Source organism: Lepus europaeus, chromosome 3, assembly GCF_033115175.1.
Source record: "Lepus europaeus isolate LE1 chromosome 3, mLepTim1.pri, whole genome shotgun sequence".
Taxonomy (NCBI): domain Eukaryota; kingdom Metazoa; phylum Chordata; class Mammalia; order Lagomorpha; family Leporidae; genus Lepus; species Lepus europaeus.
Genome location: NC_084829.1, coordinates 32,597,471 through 32,618,462, shown reverse-complemented (window position 1 = coordinate 32,618,462; position 20,992 = coordinate 32,597,471). Strand labels below are relative to the sequence as shown.

Genomic DNA, 20,992 nt, shown 5'->3' with positions numbered 1-20,992 from the left:
GTTGGTTATATGATAGGTCAATATTCAGATTTTTGAGGTATCACCATACTGTTTTCCACAGTGGCTTTACCAGTTTACATTCCCACCAACAGTGGGTTAGGGTGCCCTTTTCCCCACATCCTCTTCAGCATTTGTTGTTTGTTGATTTCTGTATGAGGGCCACTCTAACTGAATGAGATGAAACCTCATGGTGGTTTAGATTTGCATTTCCCTGATGGCTAGAGATCCTGAGCATTTTTTCATGTGTCTGTTGGCCATTTGGATTTCCTCTTTTGAAAAATGCCTGTTATGGTCCTTGGCCCATCTTTTTATTGGGTTATTTGTTTTGTTACTGTGCAGTTTATTGATCGTTTTGTAGATTCTGGTTATTAATCCTTTATCAGTTAGTAGTTTGCAAATAATTTCTCCCATTTTGTTGGTTGTCTCTTCAATGACTGTTTCTTTTGCTGTAAAGAAACTTCTCAATTTGAAGTAGTCCCATTTCTTCATTTTGGCTTTGACTATCTGTGCCTCTGGGGTCTTTTCCAGGAATTCTTAGCCTATTCCAATGTCTTGAAGGGTTTCCCCTATGCTCTCAATTAATTTGATGGTGTTGTGGTTTAGATTTAGATCTTTAATCCATGTTGACCAGATTTTTGTATATGGTGTAAGGTGGGGTCTTGCTTCATACTTCAACATGTGGACATCCAGTTTTCCCAGCACCATTTGTTGAAGAGACTGTCCCTGTTCCAGGGATTGGTTTTAGCTCTTTTGTCTAATATGAGTTGGTTGCAGATGTTTGGATTGACTTCTGGTGTTTCTATTCCATTCCATGGGACTACCCGTCTGTTTTTGTACTAGTACCAGGCTGTTTTGATTATAACTGCCCTGTAGTATGTCTTGAAGTCTGGTATTGTGATGCCTCCAGCTTTCTTTTATTGTATAGGATTGCTTTAGCTATTCATGGTCTCCCATTCCTCCATATGAATTTCATCATCATTTTTTCTAGGTCTGTGAAGAATGTCTTTGGTATTTTGATTGGTATAGCATTGAACCTGTAAATTACTTTCAGAAGAATGGACATTTTGATGATATTAATTCTTCCAATTCATGAACATGGAACATTTTTCCATTTTTTGTGTGTCTTTCATCATAGATATATTTGACATTCTTGGTTAAATTTATTCCAAGATACTTGATTGTTTTTGTAGCTATTGTGAATGGGATTATCTTAGAAGTTCTTTCTCAGCCATGGCATTGTTTGTGTATATAAAGGCTGTTGATTTATGTGCATTAATTTTGTATTCTGCTACTTTACCAAACTCTTCTATGAGTTCCAATAGTCTCTTAGTGGAGTCTTTTGGATCCCCTATATAGAATCATATCATCTGCAAATAGGGATAGTTTGACATCCTCCTTTCCCATTTGTATTCCTTAATTTCTTTTTCTTGCCTAATGCTCTGGCTAAAACTTCCATGACTATATTGAAAAGCAATGATGACAGTGGGCATCCCTGTCTGGTGCCAGTTTTCAATGGAAATGCCTCCAACTTTTATTTATTCAATATAATACTGTCCATGGGTTTGGCAAAAATTGCCTGAGCTTGTTTCACAGTAGCTACCTTGCCTGGACTGCCCCTTTGCAGGTTCTATCCCTTGGGTAGGACCCACACAGGGTGGGGATTTTCCTGGACTACAGTGAGGGGGACATCTCCTTCTACAACATGACTGACGGCTCCCACATTTTCTCCTTCCCCTCAGCTTCTTTCTCTGGAACACTCTTTCCGTACTTCATGCTTGAGGGAGACATGTCCATGAGTATCTGCTCCACAGAGTGGGGATCTAAAGGGCTCCCTGTGCCCCTTAGCAAGTCTCCTTCTTTGGAGGAGGCTGTGAGACTCCCAGGGGAGGGCTCAGCTCAGGCTCTGGAGTGGATGGAGCTCACCCAGGGCCTGAGTCTCCATTGCTGACCTGAGCCTCACAGGGGCCCCTCACCGCCCCGACTCCTCAGGGCTTGTTAGGGCTGCAGGCTCCTGGGACAAAGCCTCTGGGGCAAGTCCTGGATGGCCCAAGAGCTTTCTCATCTCATGGTTATGAGAACTGTTGGTTCACACCTGTGTTCAAACAGCAGAAGATGCAAGTTCACAGCTGTTTGAACTGGTTTAGGATAGGCTGAATTTTACTATGGGAATTAGTTTTTTTATGTTTTTTTCTCAAAATACTTTTATGGATTTCCAATTCTCTTTGGATATGAATTGGAATGAATTCTAAATTACTGTGCACAAGAAAGGAGAGTTTAATTATCCAACATGAATCTGATCAGAGGGCCTAGAGGTTGATGGGGGGTCTCCTGTTCTGTTCTGAAGGGTTTGTTCTATTTGACTACAGAAGTTGGACATCTGAACATTTCTATGGAAATGAGTTTATGATGGATTTTAGGGGAAAGGTTTTTACTGGTTTACTTTGTTTACTTCCTTTCCTGGATGGAGAAACACACATGGTTTTCCACACTTCAGTAACTTTCTGTTCCCAGTGAACAAACTGCTGTGTAATTCAGGGAACCTAAGGGCAGGGCTTGGATTCCCTTCTGTGTCTACACTGCAGCTGTGGGAAGAAGAGAGCTGCTAGCAGGGTAGCAGTGGATCCTGAGTGAGATGAAGACGAAGACAAAAATGAAGAGAATTTCCTGATGCAAGTTCAACTGCAAACAGCTTTGACCGTGAGCATGGTTCTAGTTACTCAATGCATTGCCTCTTTATGATCCCAATCCAATTGTCACAGTGAGTGGAAAACCACAGCAAACAAAATGAAGCAGGACTGTTGAGGATTCAGATTCTTCCAGCAAGGAGACGTCCATTCTTCCAGATAAAATACTTTGACCAGGAAGAGATTCATGGAGCAAAGGTCCTGATGCCACTTGAGACCCCCAAATCCCATGTTGGAATGCTTGCCTGGGTTCTACCTCTGATTCTCACTTCCTGCTAATGCTCACTCTGGGAGGAAGCAGTGATGGCTGAACTAGTTGGATTCCTGCCACCAATGTGGGAACCTGGATTGAGTTCCTGTCTCTGTCTTCAGCCTTGTCCAGCAACTGTTGTTGTTTGCATTTGGAGAGGGAATCAGTGTCTGGAAGATCTCTGTCTTCATTTCAAATGAAATGAAAATAAAGAAAAAAAAACTATCTGGTTAGCTATCAATTCTGACTGAGAGTGAGAATATATGAAATTGGAAGTTGGAGAAGGAAGTGGTAACCAGTTATGACAATAAGGAAGACAACAGTTGCTATGGTTTCTTTTTTTTTTTTTTTTAATTTGTCAGGTAGAGTTACAGACAGTGAGAGGGAGAGACAGAGAGAAAGGTCTTCTTTCCGCTGGTTCACTCCCCAAATGGCCGCCACTGATGGAGCTATGCCGATCCGAAGCCAGGAGCCAGGTGCTTCTTCGTGGTCTCCCATGTGGTTGCAGGCACCCAAGGACTTGGGCCACAGCAGATAGCTATACTGGAAGAGCAGCCACAGGGACTAAAACCCAACGCCCATGTGGGATTCTTGCGCCAAAGGCAGAGGATTAGCCTAGTGAGCCGCAGTGCCGGCACCAAGCTGCTATGGTTTCAATATTTCTGTGGCCAAGCTCAGTCAAGACTGCAGTCATATAAGTTGTAGATTAACAGTAGTGGAGGTGGAAACTTAATCAAATTACTGTGTTAGAGTGGAGGAGTTTCTGAAGTGATTTGATTGGAGCAGGTTGTTAGGGCAGAGCTCCTGTGATTGAATCTTGGTGGATTTATTGGGGTGAGAAAGGGAGCACATGGACACAGAGAGACGTGGGCGATGCTGCCATACTGTGCTTTCAAAGGCAGCCCCTGTGAAAGTCTGCATTGTGCTCTTTGGACTTTGGCTGCCCAGAGCTGTGAGCCATAATAAACCTCTTGTCTTTGTAAAGTTACTCTGCCTCAGGTATTTCCTTATTGCAGCAAAAAGCTGACTAATTTTTATCTTTGCTTATCTGTGTATGTCTTTGTATATTGTAATCATTTTCTTCCATTGTCCTTACACTTGTGATGTTATATGTAGTTTGTTTAACATTGGGTTTATATTAAAATGTCTCCCTTATTTAAAACAAAGATTTATTTATTCATTTGAAAATCAGAGTTACTAAGAGAGAGGAGAGGCAGATAGAGAGAGAGAATCTTCCATTCACTGGTTCACTCCCCAAATGGCCACACCTGCCAGAGCTGTACCAATCCAAAGCCAGGAGCCAGGAGCTTCTTCTGGGTCTTCCAGTGATTGCAGAGGCCCAAGGACTTGGGCCATCTTTTACTGCTTTCCCAGGCCATAGCAGAGAGCTGGATCTGAAGAAGGGCAGCCAGGATTCCACCCAGTGCCCATATGGGATACTGGCACTGGCACCTGCTTCCTTTATGGTATTTTTTACTTGTGCCATCACCTTTCCACTTTCTTTCAAATTTGTATTTATTTTTTTCTGATTTATAAGTCTGATAAAATCTATTAAATTTTCTATAAGAATACCCTTTTCCCTCAACCTCATTTTTAAAAAATCTTTATACAGGAAGACTGCAAAAGTATTGTGGCGAGTACATGTTAGAGAACTAGATGGGATGGGTGTTGTGGCATAGAGGTTAAGGCTCTACCTGTGATGCTGGCCTCCCATGAGGGAGCCAGTTTGAATCCTGCCTGTTCCACTTCTGATCCAGCTCTCTGCCTTGACCGGGGAAAACAGGAGAAGATGGCCCAATGCCGCGGACCGGCTCTCGCGGAGTCTTAGACCGAGGGAGAACGAGGGGTGAAGGCTCTTAGGAGAATCAGGAATTGGCGGGGAAATGACAGACAGACACACACGTTATGTGTATGTTACTGCTGCGATTTATTGTAGTAAGGCTTGGGTTTATATAGTAAAGGACAATGCTACAGGCAAATGTAAAACTTTTATCACAAAGGTTGACAAAATGAGTTAAAACAATGATGTCATATGAGTGGTTTTATGAGGAACATAGTGGGGACATTGTTTCTAGACAATTTACTGAGGATGAGAATTGACCTTTGGCTTAGTTCCGCCTCATGAATTGTTTAGGGGAATTACTACCCAAAGTTTTGCTTGCCCTTAGATACTTGGAGATAATCCCTGAGCAATCTTAACATTTTTTTGTCACTATAATGGGAACCTAATGATATGTTTTGACTTGCATTCCTAGCTCCCTCGTAAATAGCTTTAGTAAACAGAGGGGCAAAGATTGTTTAAATTTTTCCATAATCTTATGGGAAACATTAACTTCTTTTTCTTAATTTTCTTGTTTCTGATAATTGTGAGAGCAAGCAGTAAAGTGTAAACACAGCTGGTAGATAATGCATAATGAGATCATCAACAGAACAGAAACATAGTGTCCCCAAAGTCAGCAAGGACAGTCTTGGCTCCCCTCATGTGAGTCGGGGGTCATTACAACCGCGGACTACACAGAAACCGCCTGAGGCCCCACTCCAACAGAGCGCTAACCTCAAACCCTGCAGCCTTAGACCCCCGACGCAGCAACATCTTGCCACGCGGGTATCACAGCTGTGGGCGTGGCAGCCCAAGTGCTTGGGCCCCTGCACCCATATGGGAAACTCAAAGGAAGCTCTTGGCTCCTGGCTTCACATTGCCCCAGCTCCAACAATTTCAGCAACTTAGGGAGTAAATCAGCAGATGAAAGATCTCTCTGTGTGTCTTTCCTCTCTGTAACTCAGCTTCTCAAATAAATAAGTATAAAAAAATTAAAGAAATAAATTAGATTAAAATTTTTTACATCAAAGTAAGCTAGTATTTTTTTATTTATTTATTTAATTGAAAGAGTTACATAGAGTCAGAGAGAGAGAGAGAGAGAGAGAGAGAAGGTTTTTCCATCTGCTGATTCACTCCCCAGATGGCTGCAATGGCTGGAGCTGCACTGACCCAAAGTCAGGTGCCAGGAACTTCTTCTGGGTCTCATACGTGGGTGTGGGGGCCCAAGAACTTGGGCCATATTCTACTGCTTTTCCAGGCCATAGTAGAGAGCTGGATTGGAGTGGATCAGCTGGGACTTGAATAGACACCCATATGGGATGCCAGATTTATCCACCATACCACAGTGCTGGCTCCTAAACTGATCTTTTGATTCTGTTTCCATGAACAGTTTGAGGCCCTTCATGCATATCAATGGTTGCAGGGGAGGGAGATCTCCTCACCTGTCCTGGACCCTCAGGTGTGGATGGGGCTGGACGCCCAGTCTGAGACAGGTTGGGCAGGGGTCCCGGGCCAAGAGGGCTCTGCCACTGACCACTGGGCAGACTGGAGAGTCTCTGGCCCTTTGTTGGACTGAGAGCATCCGGGTGTTCCTGAGCCACATTTGCTTGTAAACATCAGTTGTGGTGCTGACAGCCTGGACAGGGGTGGGGGCCGCAGACTCCTCCCACCTGAGGGTCAGATGGCGGCCAGAGGGAGGAGCATCCACCAGGGCTCTGCTCAGCAGGTTGTTAGGTCACAGCTCAGCCCACCAGCCAGGTTGATGCTAATTATGGATCACAAGAAAAGCTTTTTTAAAAAATATTATGTATTTATTTTAGAGGCAGTGTTACAATGAGAGGGGAAGACAGAGAGAAAGGTCTTTCCTCCGCTGGTTTACTCCCCAAATGGACACAATGGCCAGAGCTGGGCTGATCCAAAGCCAGGAGCCAGAAACTTCCTCCAATTCTACCATGGGGTTGCAGGGACCTAAGCACTTGGGCCATCCTCCACAGCTTCCCAAGCCATAGCAGAGAACTATTTCAGAAGACAAGCAGCCAGAACTCAAACCAGTGCTCATATAGGATGCGTGAACTGCAGATGGAGGATTAACCTACTGCGCCACAGCGCCTGCCCCCGCAAGAAAAACGTTTAAAGTTGAAACAAAAAATGCAACTCTGTGTGTGTGTGTGTGTGTGTGTAGGGATGGGGGATAAGGAAGTCTCGTGCTGGGCAGTTACAGGTCAACACCTGAGCTGAGGGGTTAGGGGCTGAGGGCACTGTGAGCTCTAAGCAAGCTGTGCTGCAGCCACTCCCAGGGCAGCTGTGGTGCTGTGTCCTGCTCTTCGCTCCTGCTGACAACAGGGAGCGAGGTCCACAGGGCAGGGCACTCCCTGCCCAGGCTGCCCCTGCAAGCTTTCACTGCAGATGGTGGAAGGAGACGGAGGGGCTGGCTCTTCTGGCTGGGAGGTCCTGGTGGGGCCCCAGGGCCAGGGCACCTGCAGAGGCTGCTGTACCTGTGCCTCTCTGCTGCTCCTCCGGTCTCCTGGGAGCCCACTGCCTTCTGGAAGTCAGGAATCCTGGGCCCCCAGCATTCACCTGGAAGCAGGGGTTGTGCGCTGAGATTTGCAGTCTGCTGGGGTCTCTGTGGCTCTGAAGTTCCTGGAGCTGCTGAACGTTAGACCCTGCAGGAAGTCACAGCTTTCCCAGCTGGGAGGAGGGAGGAGCAGGTGAGCTGGCTTGAAGAGGCCTGTGGGGGAGGAGGAGGAAGGCAGGGAGCAGCTGGCTGGGCAGGGGGCTGAGAGTGTGGTGGGGCTCAGGACAGGGGGAGGGGGCGGCTAGGGAAAGTCTCAGTGCAGGGAGACCAGGGCAGCAGTGAGCACTGAGCCTTTACTCACCTCTCTCACTTCTGCTCCTCAGTGTCTGCTAGGACCAAGCTAATTTTCTCTTCTCTTTGGCCCTGCCTCCCACCAGGGTCCTTAACTGCTCATGTAGAAATTTTAAAGTATAGAGTGAGGATTCACCAGTGAGCAGGAACTTGCCTGGCACCAGCTGAATGCAGGTCCATGACCTGGGCCCATGCAGTATGGAGCTCTGGGTGCGAGTCAAATTTAGGTGAATTCCACAGCCACAGATGCCAGACAGGTGCTGGGCCCCGGGGACGGGCAGCACAGGCTCGGTGGGGATGGGTCTGTCTCTGACGCTTCTCAGGGGACACCCAGGTCACCACTGGAGGTTGAAGAGCTGCAGGCAAGCAGGAGGTGGTCGTCCTTCAGGGTGAGTGGCCTGAATCAGGGTCCTCTGTCCTGGTGGGGGGTACTGGGCACTGTGTGCACAGTGCCATGGTTTCCTCCATGGGGCCCCTGGGGCTGAGAAAGAAGAGACCTGATTTTCCAGGTGGAGGAACTCAGTTGGGGAGGAAGAGGAGGGGCTGTTTCCCCCAGGCTGCCCTGAGGGTTCCCTGGCACCGCAGTCTCCCCAGAAGGACTGGCAGAGCCCGGGCCCAGCTATCTGTGCTGTAGGGATACCCTGGGCCCCACGTTGCTGGCGTGCTGAGGCTGAGGGAAGGCTCTGCTGCTATGAGGGCTGACGGGAGGACCCTGTCCTGCTGGTGCTCTGGGGCTGACCTGCCTGCTGGCCCTGGCCGTCCCCTCCCCGCCTCTCTCCCCAGCTCCGAGGACATGGAGCACGGCTGCCGCCCCTCTCTGCTCTGCAGTATCCCCTCCCTGCTTCTCCTCGCCCAGCTGCCCACGTGGGGCTCTGCAGGTGAGTGTGTCCCTGTCCCTCCCCGGGGTCTTCTTCAGGGAGTGAGTGGACCCCCAGCCCTCTCAGTCAGGATGGGATGAGATTTGTGGGGGCCCAGGCTCTAGAAAGGCGATGGGGCTCCCCCAACAGTTACTGTCATTAAAAATTTACTACCAGTCACTCACCAATAAAGTGAGCATATGGGATCTTGACAGTTGTCTAGGGTTTTTGGGTAATTAATTAATGTTTTAAAAACATTTATTGATTTATTGGAAGGGTAGATTTAAAGACAGAGAGAAGGAGAGACAGACAAATCTATCCACTAGTTCATTCTCCAAATGGCTGCAATGGTTGGGTCTATGCCAGGCAGAAACCAGGAGCCAGGAGCCTCCTCTGGGTTTCCCATATTGGTTCAGGGACCAAGGCACCTGGGCCATCTTCCACTGCTTTCCCAGATGCATTAGCAGGGAGATGGATTGTGAAAGTGGAAATGCTGAGACATGAATCAGTGCCCAAATGGGATGCTGGTGTCACAAGTGGTGACCTAACCTGCTAAAAGGAAAATTTGCATTTAAGTACATCTCAAATTCAGTGGAGGAGAAAACTACAGACAGAAACAATAAACTGAGGAGTCGAAGTGGGGAATTTCCTGGTGTGGCTGAGTGACCCAGGAACTCTGAGGAAGGCCCCACAGAGTGCTCTGTGCTCGGTTTCCAGGCTTGTCCTCCGCAGCCTGGTTAGAGCCATGGAGGTTCATGGACCAGGAGAATCAGCTCCCTGGGGACTGCTCACAAACACTTAGACATTGTTGGGCCACCCCAGACTGAGTGAGTCAGGAGTTCTGGGGGTGGGACCTGTGATCTGGGTTCTACAAACTGTCCTGTGGATTCTGGGGCACGCTCATTGTGGAGACTCCCTGCGTAGAAATTTCTTCATGGGACAGCCTGGGGCCAGGGGCCAGGCTCACGAGGGCGTCTGTGACATCCGTTCTGGGCCACAACCTGTGGTCTGAGGATCTCATCCAGATTCAGTCATCACTGCTCAGTCCCTCTGCCTTGGGGTCACATCTTACAGCACCTGTTCCCGGTCTGCCTGTTCTTCCCCTGTGGTCTATGTGTCTCTGCCCCTCAGCCTGTGTCTCTCAGCTGAGAGTCTATTCTGTGTCCACAGATGATTTCCTGGTGATTGGCCCCTCAGAACCCATTGTGGCCATGTTGGGTGGTGATGCCACTCTGCTCTGTTACCTGGCCCCACCAATGAACGCAGAGGACATGGAGCTACGGTGGTTCCGCACGAAGTTCTCAGAAGCAGTGTTAGTTTATCGGAACCACCAGGAGCAGCATGAGGAGCAGATGCCTCAGTACGCAGGGCGGACCTCGCTGGTGAGGGATTTCTTAACCCACGGGCAGGCTGCTCTGCACATCCAGAAAGTCCAGGCTTCAGATAACGGGAAGTACACCTGCTTCTTCCAGAAGGGAAGCCACTATGAAGAGGCCACTCTAGAACTCAAGGTGGCAGGTTGGTGGCTTGATCTGTATTCTACCTCCAGACCTTGGGGTATTGGAAACTCATGTAATTAAGCATCTCATTTTATATGAGCAAGAAAGGCAGCTTGCTCTCTCAGTCTTTGAATCTTCACTATAAATCTCATATATGGAGCCCCTAGTGTGTGCCATGCCTTGTTTTGGGTACCAGGGACTCCTCAGTGAAGCAGATTCTTGCCCTGTGTAGATTATGATCTAGAGGCTGAGCTAGAAAAAGCTAAATAAATGATTGGTTGGATCTGTTAGAAGAGGATAATTGCTAAAGAAAAAAAAAAGACCAAGTGCAACAAGTGGAAGGAATTAGGACATGGGGTGCAACGTGATGTCATCTCCTGGTTTTACACGGGGATCAGGTGGGGCCTGGTTGTCTATCTAAGCAAGGCTCACAGGAAGTGGGTGTCTCACCAAGTGGATATCTGGGGCACAGAATTCAGTGCAGTGAGGCACCCAGAGAGAAACCCTTGGCAAGGGAGCAAGTCTGGTGTGCTTGGGGATTTCAAGGTGGACACTGTGGTGAGTGGGGGTAGTGATGTGGGGATGCAGGAAGTGCCAGTAGGACTGCAATAAAGAGGTAGATATTCCTGGACTAACACTGCCCACACTGACCACTGTCCACACTGAGCAGGAGAAGGTCATTCAGCATAGACACTTGTGCTGGCTCATGAGTACTGTGGTAAAAATCCCAAGATCCCCCTGTGGACTGGAATGTGAGCAGGCAGTGGGAACACACAGCACAGCAACCATGGCCATTCACAGTGAACCAAATAGTCCTTGGCTCTGGGTGTGTGGTCCATGAGGGGCACAGATCGTGGGGTTTGGGGGAGGCAGGGGAGGGCTGCAAGGAGGATCCCAGGTCAGTGCAGGTGCTGCGTGCTGTGCTGGGGTCTGCATGCAGGAGGGGAAACTTTAACAGAGCAGGGGCGGGAGTACTGACTGAGGTGACTGGGAGGAGGGTGAGAGGGAGGTGAGCAGAGGGAGGCGTGGAGAGCAGTTCTGAGGAGGAGAGGACGACTGTGTTACCTCAGACAGCCACAGTGGGGTGGGGGCAGGGGCCAGACGTGGGGGAAGTCCAGAAAGCAGACCCAGCTGAGTGAGCGGATCTGGGACACAGAGGGTTAGGAGGGGGCAGCGGTGACTACAGAGACTGCCAGGGGTTTGCACTGCTGTCTGTTCCTCAGTGGTGGGAATATTGGTAACTGTGTGTCAAGGACGCTTTCCTGTAATAACTGCATAAAAAAGCCAGGAAACCTCAGTGGCATATGGCAAAGATATTTATTCAATATGGGCATTGATTGATTTAAACTGATCTGGGTTGGATTTGGCTAGTATCAGTAAGGTTTGCTCATACATTGTTGGTCTGGTTGTGGAAGTGAAATCAAAACCAAGGTTTTTTTTTTTTTTTTTTTTTTTTTTTGACAGAAAGATTTAGACAGTGAGAGGAGAGACAGAGAGAAAGGTCTTCCTTCTGTCAGTTCACCTCCTGAATGGCCGCCACAGCTAGAGCTACACCAGTCCCAAGCCAGGAGCCAGGTGCTTCCTCCTGGTCTCCCATGCTGGTGCAGGGGCCCAAGCACTTGGGCCATCCTCCATTGCCCTCCTGGGCCACAGCAGAGAGCTGGCCTGGAAGAGGAGCAACTGGGACTAGAACCCGGTGCCCATATGGGATGCTGGGGCCGCAGTGAGAGGATTAACCAAGTGAGCCAAGGCACCGCCCCACCCAGCAATCTTCTTTGCAAAGGGCCTGGAGAAACACTTTGCGCAACAAGAACCAAATCAGAACACATTGCACATCACAAGAAATCCATTAAAAGTTTGCAAAGACAGAAATAAATATTTTTTATGTGTGTAGCCAAGCAGATTTAATATGCGTTACACACATTTGAAAAAGTTTTACTTAGCTTTATGCAGCTGGGTGTTTGCTTCACACCATGGCACCCAAGGGCAGAGTGGGCATGGGAGGGAAGAAGCAGATCTTTAAGAGAATGGAGAGCCCTGAAGTTCCCCCTGTGCATCATCCTGGGGCCGACACCATTACTGCCTGTGACCTTAGTCTCCTACTCAGTGGCTTTGTTTGGGGCCGTGATGGCCCTGGGTTTAGTCTGGCAGTGTGTGGGGCCAGCTGCCGCTCTCTGAGCTCTGTGGCATGGGCAGCCTTCTCCATGGATGGGGCCTTGATGGGTGGGGGCGGGGACCTCACATGGAGCAGGGCATGCAGAGCACCTCAGGGTGGGTCCTGCTGACAGCCACCGGGCAGACGCTCAGCTGCTCCTCCCTCCACGTCTGGTCCTGCTGGGATCTGCCCCAGTCTGGGCCCCTCACCCCCATGGGTGAACGTGTGGGTCCCTGGCCCATGGCAGAGTGTGGTGCCCCAGCACAGAGCACAGTGAGCAATGGCGGTGCTGGTAGGAGCAGTGGCTGATGCAGTGATTATAGCCCTGATGTGGCCCTGGCTGCTGGGCCCTTGGTGGCTCCTATCAGGCTACCTGGCCCCTGTTCTTGGTGCAAGAAGGGCCCAGACCCATTAGACTTTCAAGGGTCTGAAGTGTAGGGTTGTTGAATAAATGGCCTAGAATGTAAAAAAGGTTTCATTTATTTATTTTTACTAATTTGAAGGCAAGTAACAGAGAGACAGAGAAGTAATGAGACCTCCTATACACAGATTCACTCCCAAATACTTACAATAGCTGAGAAGTGGCCAGGCTGACAGGACCAACCTCAGAGCCAGAATGTGAAGGAGCTAAAGCATGTTGGAGGGCCAGCTCACTCTAAAGAAGAATAAAACAAGGGTATTTTAACACTCAATTTATCATACATAGTTCAAAATTGTGAATTCAGTTCTGAAATGTTGAGCTTCAGTGTCAGGGTGTGGATATGAGGGAGGAGTAGGGACAGGGTTGTTGACTGGTGTAGTATTGGAAGTGATTTACAGAGAGAGGCAGTGGGAACCATAGCAGGTGCCCCAGGAGTGAGTGAGTGAGGAGATCAGAGGTTCAGGGTGGAGCCCTGGGGTCAAGTTCCTGCTCCTGGTTTCTCTGGGCCTCAGTCTTCCCATCTGCAGTGTTGAGGAGAAAGCCCCCTACTCTGTGCCCCCATGGGTCCCAGGACTCTTTCCCCTCCTTCAGGCCACGCCCTCCCATGGACTCTCCAGAATGGAACACAGTGACTCCCCTGTAGCTGAGCCACACCCACACCCTGCTGAGGGCCCTGGACCAAGTGGTCTCCAAGGTCTCCACAGCTCCCCTCTTGCAGGCCTGGGCTCTGCCCCTCAAGTGCACATCGAAGGGCTGGAGAAGGATGGGTTCCGCATGGTGTGCAAGGCCTCGGGCTGGTTCCCAAAGCCCCAGGTGCAGTGGACAGACCTCAGCGGGAAGAAGTTCCTGGAGTTCTCTGAGGCCCATGCCCAGGACACAGCAGGGCTGTTCAGCGTGGAGGCAGCTCTGGTGGTGAGAGACAGCTCTGCAGGGAGTGTGAGCTGCTCCGTCCTCAATCCCATCCTGGGCCAGGAGAAGGCGATGGCCGTGTCCATCCCAGGTCGGTCTGCTTCTCATTCCTGGCAGTGCTTGGGAGGTGGAGCCGGCATCCCTGAGTGTGGGGGGTGGGCCTGGGTGCTCCCCTGACTGGGTTTCTGCCTGGGCCCCAGAGCCTTTCTTCCCACAGGCCTCTCCCTGGAAGGCAGCTTTCACCGTGAGCCTGACTGTGCTGGTGCTCCTGCTCTTTGGGGCTGGCTGCTTCACCAGGAGAGAGCACTCCGCAAAGGTGCAGGAGAGGCAGAAATGGGAGAAGCTGCGCCGGGCTAAGGAGGAGGACCAGCGGGCAAAGGAGGAGGCACTGAAGGCCAGAGGTAGGAGGCCAGGGGCCAGGCAGGGTGGGCAGCTGGTGCTGAGAAGAAGGATGCTGGGAGACCAGTTTTTAGTTCCACCTTCCTGAGCACATGACTGAACAATCAGAGTTGACAGCTGGAGGCTGGAGCTGTGCGTGGGTCTGGAGTAAGAACTTTTCTAGGATATAGATGAGGTCTTTCCTGTGGGTTCTCTAGGCACATGGTCTCTCCTTTTCTTGGGGACGGAAGTTCAAGGTTTGTTCTCTCTCTCTTTCAGATGAGCTCCAGGCAGAACTCGGTAAGCTCTGCTCCCCTCCTGAACTCTCTGTGTCCCTTTGTTGAGGACACTCTGGGTCTCAGCTCACCTGTTCCCTGTGTGCTGCTTTTCAGGTAGGAGGAAGACAGCTTACCTGGCTGGTGAGTGACTCTCCAGATGCCCTGGCCTCCTGTCCCACCTGCGCCCAGCTGTCCCCTCCTTGTCTCTGTCCAGGCACAGACATGTGGACCCCTCGTTGGTGCAGCAGTGGGAGTGGTGGTGGCAGCACCCTGCTCCCAGGGCTCTCTCACATCTGGGTGACTGTTTCCAATCTGTGCTCCAAAAAACGTGGTCAATGATGGGCATGGAGTCTGCCCTGCATCCTGGTTCTCTTTGCAACCCTGGCCTGTCCTTATATGAGTACTGCTAGTGTTTCATCCTCCCTCGTTCTAGTGCTTGATCTGTACCAGGAAATCATCAGCCAGATGTGCTAAGATTTCATGAGAAGAGGGAGACAAATAAACAGGTTCATTGAGCTTGGGGGTGCCATCTTCTGCCCCCTGCCTCCCAAAACACCACTCAGGGGGAGCTGCTGCTCACCTCTTCCTCAAAGTTTCCAGGGAAAAGTGATAGGGAGAGGACTGGGCTGCTGACCAGGTGTGGTGGTCGATGGGATGAGCTGAACAATTCTCTGCACAGTTGCACTTCTCTCGAGCAGTATTTTTTTTAAAGATTTATTATATCTATTTGAAAGTCAGAGTTGCACAGAGAGAGGAGGGGCATAGAGAGAGAGAGAGAGCGGTCTTCCATCTGTTGGTTCACTCCTCAGATGGCCAGAACGGCTGGAGCTACAGTGATCCGAAGCCAGGAGCTAGGAGTTTCTTCCCACTCTCCCACGTGGGTACAGGGGCCCAAGGACTTGCGCCATCTTCTACTGCTCTCCCAGGCCATAGCAGAGAGCTGGATCAGAAGAGGAGCAGCTGGGACTAGAACCGGCATGCATATTGGATGCTGGCGCTTCAGGCCAGAGCTTTAATCCACTGTGTCACAGCACCAGCCCCTCTAGCAGTATCTCATAGAGAATGTTTGGCCTCTTTGACCCTGAGCTCATATCCATGTGATTTCTTCTTTCCTTTAATTTTTCCAATAGGCCCAACAAGGAAATACTATACAATAATTGTCAATATATAATAATTTCTACCCTTAGAAAGTATTTATGTTATTTAATTTGAAAGACACAGTTACAGAGACATAAAGGAAGAAACAGAGAGAACGAGGTCTTCCATCTGCTGGGTCATTACCCAAATAGCCATAATGGCCGGGACTGACAAGCTGAACCAGGAGCCAGGACCTGGGTCTCCCACATTGTTGCAGGGACCCAAGCACTTGACTTATCCTGTTCTGCTTTCCTAGGTGCATTAGAAGGGAGCTGGATGAGAAGTGGATCAGACAGTACTTTAACATACACCCACATGGGATGCCAGCCCAACATTTGCCCCATATTTTCACTAAAATATCTTCAAGCAGGCATATTTTCCTCCTGATCAACAGCACCAAGGGATCAGTGACAGAAGAGTCTTTGAGGGTTTTGAGACACAAGGCAGAGAGCTGACAACAAAAAGTCACCCAGCAGTGGGGCAGGGTGCAATTCAGCTGTCCTGCAGGCTTCCTGATTTGTGGTCAGGGAGTTTCCCACAAGCCTCTGCTGTCTGCACTTGCAGGAGGCCCCTCCTGTGCAGCCTCTCTCCTCCTGCAGAGTCTGACCTTCAGCACAGAGGGCAGGGAGGGCTGAGCAGGTGGTGTGGCTGTGGTCTCACCAGGGTGTGTTTCCTTTCAGCCTGGAGGAAGGCGCAGCTGTATGCTGGTAAGTGATGCTGATGGTGCCTCTGCCTCCCTGCCCTGCCTGTGCCCCGCCCCTTCTCTACCTGTGGACTCAACCAGATGGGCTGGGTGTCCTGCTCTCCTTGTCACTGTTGTAGCCTCCAAGTGGAGAAAATAGGGGCTGCTCCATAGGAACACAGCTCTGCTTCCATTCTTGGACCTTTGTCTACTGCAGATCATGGTTAGGGTTAGCAACACTCTCTGAAAATCCTTGTTCAGCTGATCCTTCTCATTACAGTGAGTCAGGTGTGAGGAGAGCCTGGAGCAGGGCACCGACTGTGTAGATCAGGAAGCGCCGGTCTCCAGATGACCCTGGGAATCAGGTTTCACTGCTCAGGACTCAGATCTACTAAGTGGTTGTGGGATCTATGTTCTTCTTACCCCCAAATTCCTCCCTTCATGGCCCACTTTGGTTTTTCTGGCCCTCTGGAATATGGTCTTCTCTGCTTCTTCGTGCTCTGACCACAGTCCAGCCTGGGTTTCTTCCTCTGAGTACTGGTGGTTGCTGAGGAATTAGTTACTCTGAGTGAATGTTCTAAATCCGGGAGCAGAGCCTCTGAGATGTTTGTGGACATATTCCTGGGTTGGAGTCTCTGATATATCTGAAATTGTATACAATGTTTGTGTACTCTGAGTAAGATTAGAAAAGCTTAAAAATGTATTTGCCAGGCGCTGGTGCTGTGGCATAGCGGTTTAATCCGCTACCTGCAATGCCAAAATCACATACGCACACAGGCTTGAGTCCCAGCTGCTCCATTTCTGATCTAGATCCCTGCTGATGCACCTGAGAAAGCAGCAGAAAATGGCCCATGTATGTGCCCCTGCACCCATGTGAGAGACCAGGAAGAAGCTCCTGGCTCCTGGAATTGGTTTGGCCCAGCTGGTCATTGTGGCCGTCTGGGGAGTGAACCAATGGATGGAAGATCTTCCCCTGCCGTTGAGTCTCTCTCTCTCTCTCTCTCTCTCTCTCTCTCTCTTCTCTCTTCCACTCTCTCTCTTTCTCTCTTTCTCTCTCTCATGCTACCTTTCAAATAAAAAAAAAGAATTCTTTTACAAAAAATATTTCGCATGCAGAGAGTGAGAGCAAGATTGAGAGTGAGAAATATTCTGTCTCCTATTTAGCTCGCTAGCTGCTAGCAACAGCCATGGCTAAGCAAGGCCAAAGCAAGGAGCTGGGAACTCACTCCAGGTTCCCACATGCATGTAAGCAACTCAGCTACTCAGTGCTGCCTTAGGGTCTCCACTGGCCAGAAGCTGGAGTCTGTAGCCTAAGCTTGGGATTGACTCAGATTATTCAGTGTGTATGGTGGGTGTTTTAAACACTAACCTAAATACCTGACATGTGTTTTAAAAATAATTTTTTAATAAGAATATGGAGGATGCAAGCAGAGAAAGAAAGAGAGGGACTGATTTTCTTTTTTTCATTAAAGATTTATTTATTTATTTATTTATTTATTTATTTATTTATTTGAAAGTCAGAGTTACACAGAGAGAGGAGAGGCAGAGAGAGAGTCTTCCACCCACTGGTTCACTCCCCAATTGGCTGCAACAGCCAGAGCTGCGCCAATCCGAAGCCAGGAGCCAGGAGCTTCTTCTGGGTCTCCTACACAGGTGCAGGTACCTAAGGAATGGGCCATCTTGTACTGCTTTCCCAGGCCATAGCAGAGAGCTGAATTGGAAGTAGAGCAGCCAGGTCTCAAACCGGCACCCATATGGGATGCCGGCACTGTAGGCCAAAGCGTTAACCCACTGCACCACAGCGCTCGCCCCTAGAGAGAGACTGATTTTCATTGGCTGTTCCATTCCCCAAATATCTGCAATGGCCAGGGATCTTTTTGAACTATGCTGGATCCAAAGTCAGGAGCTGAAAACCTAATCTTGGTCTCCCACATGGTTGGCAGGACCCAACTTGATGCATTATTTACTGCTCCAAGGATGTGCTTGGACTAGATGCTGGAACTAGGAGCTAGAGCTGGGAATCAATCCCAGGCACTCTGACATCAAATGTAGACATCTTAGTCCCTGTGTTTGCTGGAAGACCAAATCCCTGCCCCTAAGTAGGTATGTGTGTGTGTGTGTGCATGTGCGTGTGTTTACAAGAACAAAACATGTAATACGTGATTTTTCACTATGATTTTCTCACACCTCAGAAGAATGCTGTATTCATTAACAGCTCAGGCCCTGGTTTGATTTTTGGATATATGAAGACTGGAAAAGAAGAAACAGAAAAGTAGAAATTGTTACCTAGAGAAAGGACAGCAAGCAAACCATGGGAGCAAAGAACATGTGGGGAAGAGAAGAGGAGGTGAGGGAGAGAGTGAGTGCTGTGCAGGTGGCTCAGAGTGACTGCAGTGGCTGAAGGCCCAGCCCTGGTGTTGGAATGTAGGGAGTGTGCGGAGGGTTTACAGGGCTTGGGTGTGTGAAATAGAATTGATTCCCAGACACCGTCTAGGTAAATTTCAGGAAAAATGTAAATTAAAGCGTATTAAAATTTGAGAGAGAGAAAGAGAGTGAGCGAGCAAGTGCTTTTATACCATGGTTCATTCCTTGAATCCTTCAACCATCGATGCTGCCTCCTCAGTCTACAATGGGAAGAAGTTAGAGTCCAGAGCTGGAGCTACCCCTGTCATGGAGCTGATTACACAAGTAACTATAAGAGGTTGGACAGCAGCCAACATAGCTGCAGCCAGAGGTCAGGATGCTTATGTGTAGGCTCTTACAATTAATGGAGCAAACCCAGCAGCTCAAGATGACTACTGAAGCACTCCTTCACATCCCACTGTGACTCACAGATGCTCTTTCACTTCACAAATAGTGCTCCAAAGTGGAGTGGTGAGGGACTCTTGTTCATTAGTGACAATATATACTCTTTTTTTTCCTTTTTTTTTTTTTTTGACAGGCAGAGTGAACAGTGAGAGAGAGAGAGAGACAGAGAGAAAGGTCTTCCTTTGCCGTTGGTTCACCCTCCAATGGCCACCGCGGCCAGCGCACTACAGCCGGTGCACCGCACTGATCTGAAGACAGGAGCCAGGTGCTTCTCCTGGTCTCCCGTGGGGTGCAGGGCCCAAGCACTTGGGCCATCCTCCTCTGCACTCCTGGGCCATAGCAGAGAGCTGGCCTGGAAGAGGGGCAACCAGGACAGAATCCGGCGCCCCGACTGGGACTAGAACCCGGTGTGCCGGCACCGCAAGGCAGAGGATTAGCCTGTTGAGCTGCGGCGCCGGCCAGACAATATATACTCTTATAGATGGGATAGAATTTGATTGGCTGGCTATCTCATCCCAACACTTAAAATCTCTTATATGACTGGGAAAGTAATTTAGTTATTCTAAATAAGTCAGACAAATCTCCTTCCCTATTGTCCTCCTCGCCAAAGTTTGGTAGTGCCGAGAAATTCAGAGGCATTGGGTTCTTCATGTCAGTTCAGAGATAGGGAAGGTTCTGAAGCTCCTAGGCAAAGGTGACCAGGATCCCAGGGTGACTGAGGAGAGAACAGAGACCTGTACATGAGGCCACTTTTCACGGGGACTTGGCTGCTTACAGCTTCTTGTTAAGTGGGGATGTAGCATAGAATGTGTGGGCCACAATGGAAACCTTCCACTTCATTAGCAGCCCTGGAAGGCCACCTTCACTGTCTCAAATTCCTACTCAGTAGAACGAGCAGAGGAACACAAGCTTTAAAAGCCTTCAATGATAATGCAGTAAATGTAGCAGAACTGGCACAGAGGTTCTTTAAGCAGAACATTTTGCAGTTTATCCAGGGGACTGAGTAGGAAGGCAATGATGTGGAACATCAGGAAACCTTAGCATTTCCGGGTCCTGTGGCTGCCTTTAAGGGTGATTTGGAAATGCTGAAAAAATCTGCAGAAGTTGGAGTAATCCATGGGAATGAGTGTGATGGTGGTGGATCAACTGCTGTGCTTAAAGCTGCTGCACAAGGTCACATGGAGTCTGCAGTGGTTCATTACAAAGGAGCAGACAGTGATATCACCACAAAGCAAGGGACCCAGTGATGTGACCATGAGGTTTGCCCATCTGGCAGCAGTGAAGTTGTTACAGGGGCTACAGAAAAAGATATTGAGGATGTGGATGAGATTGATATGAGATATTTATGAGGAATGAGTTTGAGGGAAACACTGATGCCATGGATGATTGATATCTCAGTGAGTTGTATAAATCAGATGCCAGTATGAGAGCTTATAAGAAAACTGTAGAATTGAGACACCTTCTGGAAATTGCTGTGAGCAACTATAGACACTTGGGAGAGATAGAAGAAGAAATTTAAAGCAGAAGAAAGAACATCTCAGATACAAAAAGACCATCTCAGAGCTGCTGGGCCAGCTGGAGTGTGAATGATTATGTAGAGAATAATTAGAATATCAGCTGGCTGAATATTGTGCAGAGGTGGAAAAACTCAGGGAAAGGCTGAAAAAATTCAGGTCTCCATTTTGAAGCTTTGAAGATAACTCCTCTGAGTCATACAAAGGGAAGAGGTGAGTAAAAAGAAAAAAGGTGTCTTCTAGGGGCATGTTGTGAGAAGGTACTGGTCAGTGGATTCACTTTAAATGAACTTACTTCAGGGTTTTTTTTTTTTTTACATTTTATTTTAAAAAAACATGCCTGCATCTCCCGCATCCTGTGCAGCCGCTGGTTGGAGATTCCTCTGCTTCACTTCCACTCCAGCTGCCTGCTCATGTGCCTGGAGAGCAGTAGAGGATGGCCCAAGTGCTAGGGCTCCTGCACCTATGGGGGAGACCTGGAAGGAGCTCCTGGCTTCAGCCTGGTCAAGCCCTGGCTACGGCTGGGCTAGGTAGTGAGCCAGCAAATGGAAGCATTCTTCCTCTCTCTCTCCCTCTCTCTCTGTCTTCTCTTCCTCTTTCTGTGACTCACTACCTTTCAAGTAAATCTCTTTTTTGACAGGAAGAGTTACAGAGACAGTGAGAGAGAGACAGACAGAGAGAAAGGTCTTCCTTCCATTGGTTCACTCCCCAAATGGCCACTACAGCTGGCCCTGC

At 49.0% G+C, this 20,992-nt stretch overlaps 1 protein-coding gene and 1 pseudogene across 1 annotated transcript; both read left to right on the top strand.

The window, feature by feature from the left end:
• The first annotated feature begins 8,412 nt into the window (after positions 1-8,412).
• Positions 8,413-14,265, top strand: LOC133756487 (butyrophilin-like protein 1). The gene is made up of 5 exons (XM_062187163.1): positions 8,413-8,497; positions 9,608-9,994; positions 13,270-13,551; positions 13,661-13,861; positions 14,231-14,265. Exons 1-5 carry the CDS (start codon positions 8,413-8,415, stop codon positions 14,263-14,265), a joined length of 990 nt encoding a protein of 329 aa, XP_062043147.1.
• A 4,247-nt stretch (positions 14,266-18,512) lies between these two features.
• Positions 18,513-20,352, top strand: LOC133756486 (ankyrin repeat domain-containing protein 42-like; annotated as a pseudogene).
• Positions 20,353-20,992: the final 640 nt, after the last annotated feature.

What these genes read in the sequence shown, in the direction of transcription:
- LOC133756487 (XM_062187163.1), top strand. Translation starts at nt 8,413, where the DNA reads ATGGAGCACGGCTGCCGCCCCTCTCTGCTCTGCAGTATCCCCTCCCTG. An exon ending in GCCCACGTGGGGCTCTGCAG is followed by an intron (nt 8,498 to 9,607) that starts GTGAGTGTGTCC and finishes TCTGCCCCTCAG; the next exon opens with CCTGTGTCTCTCAGCTGAGA. An exon ending in TCTAGAACTCAAGGTGGCAG is followed by an intron (nt 9,995 to 13,269) that starts GTTGGTGGCTTG and finishes CCCCTCTTGCAG; the next exon opens with GCCTGGGCTCTGCCCCTCAA.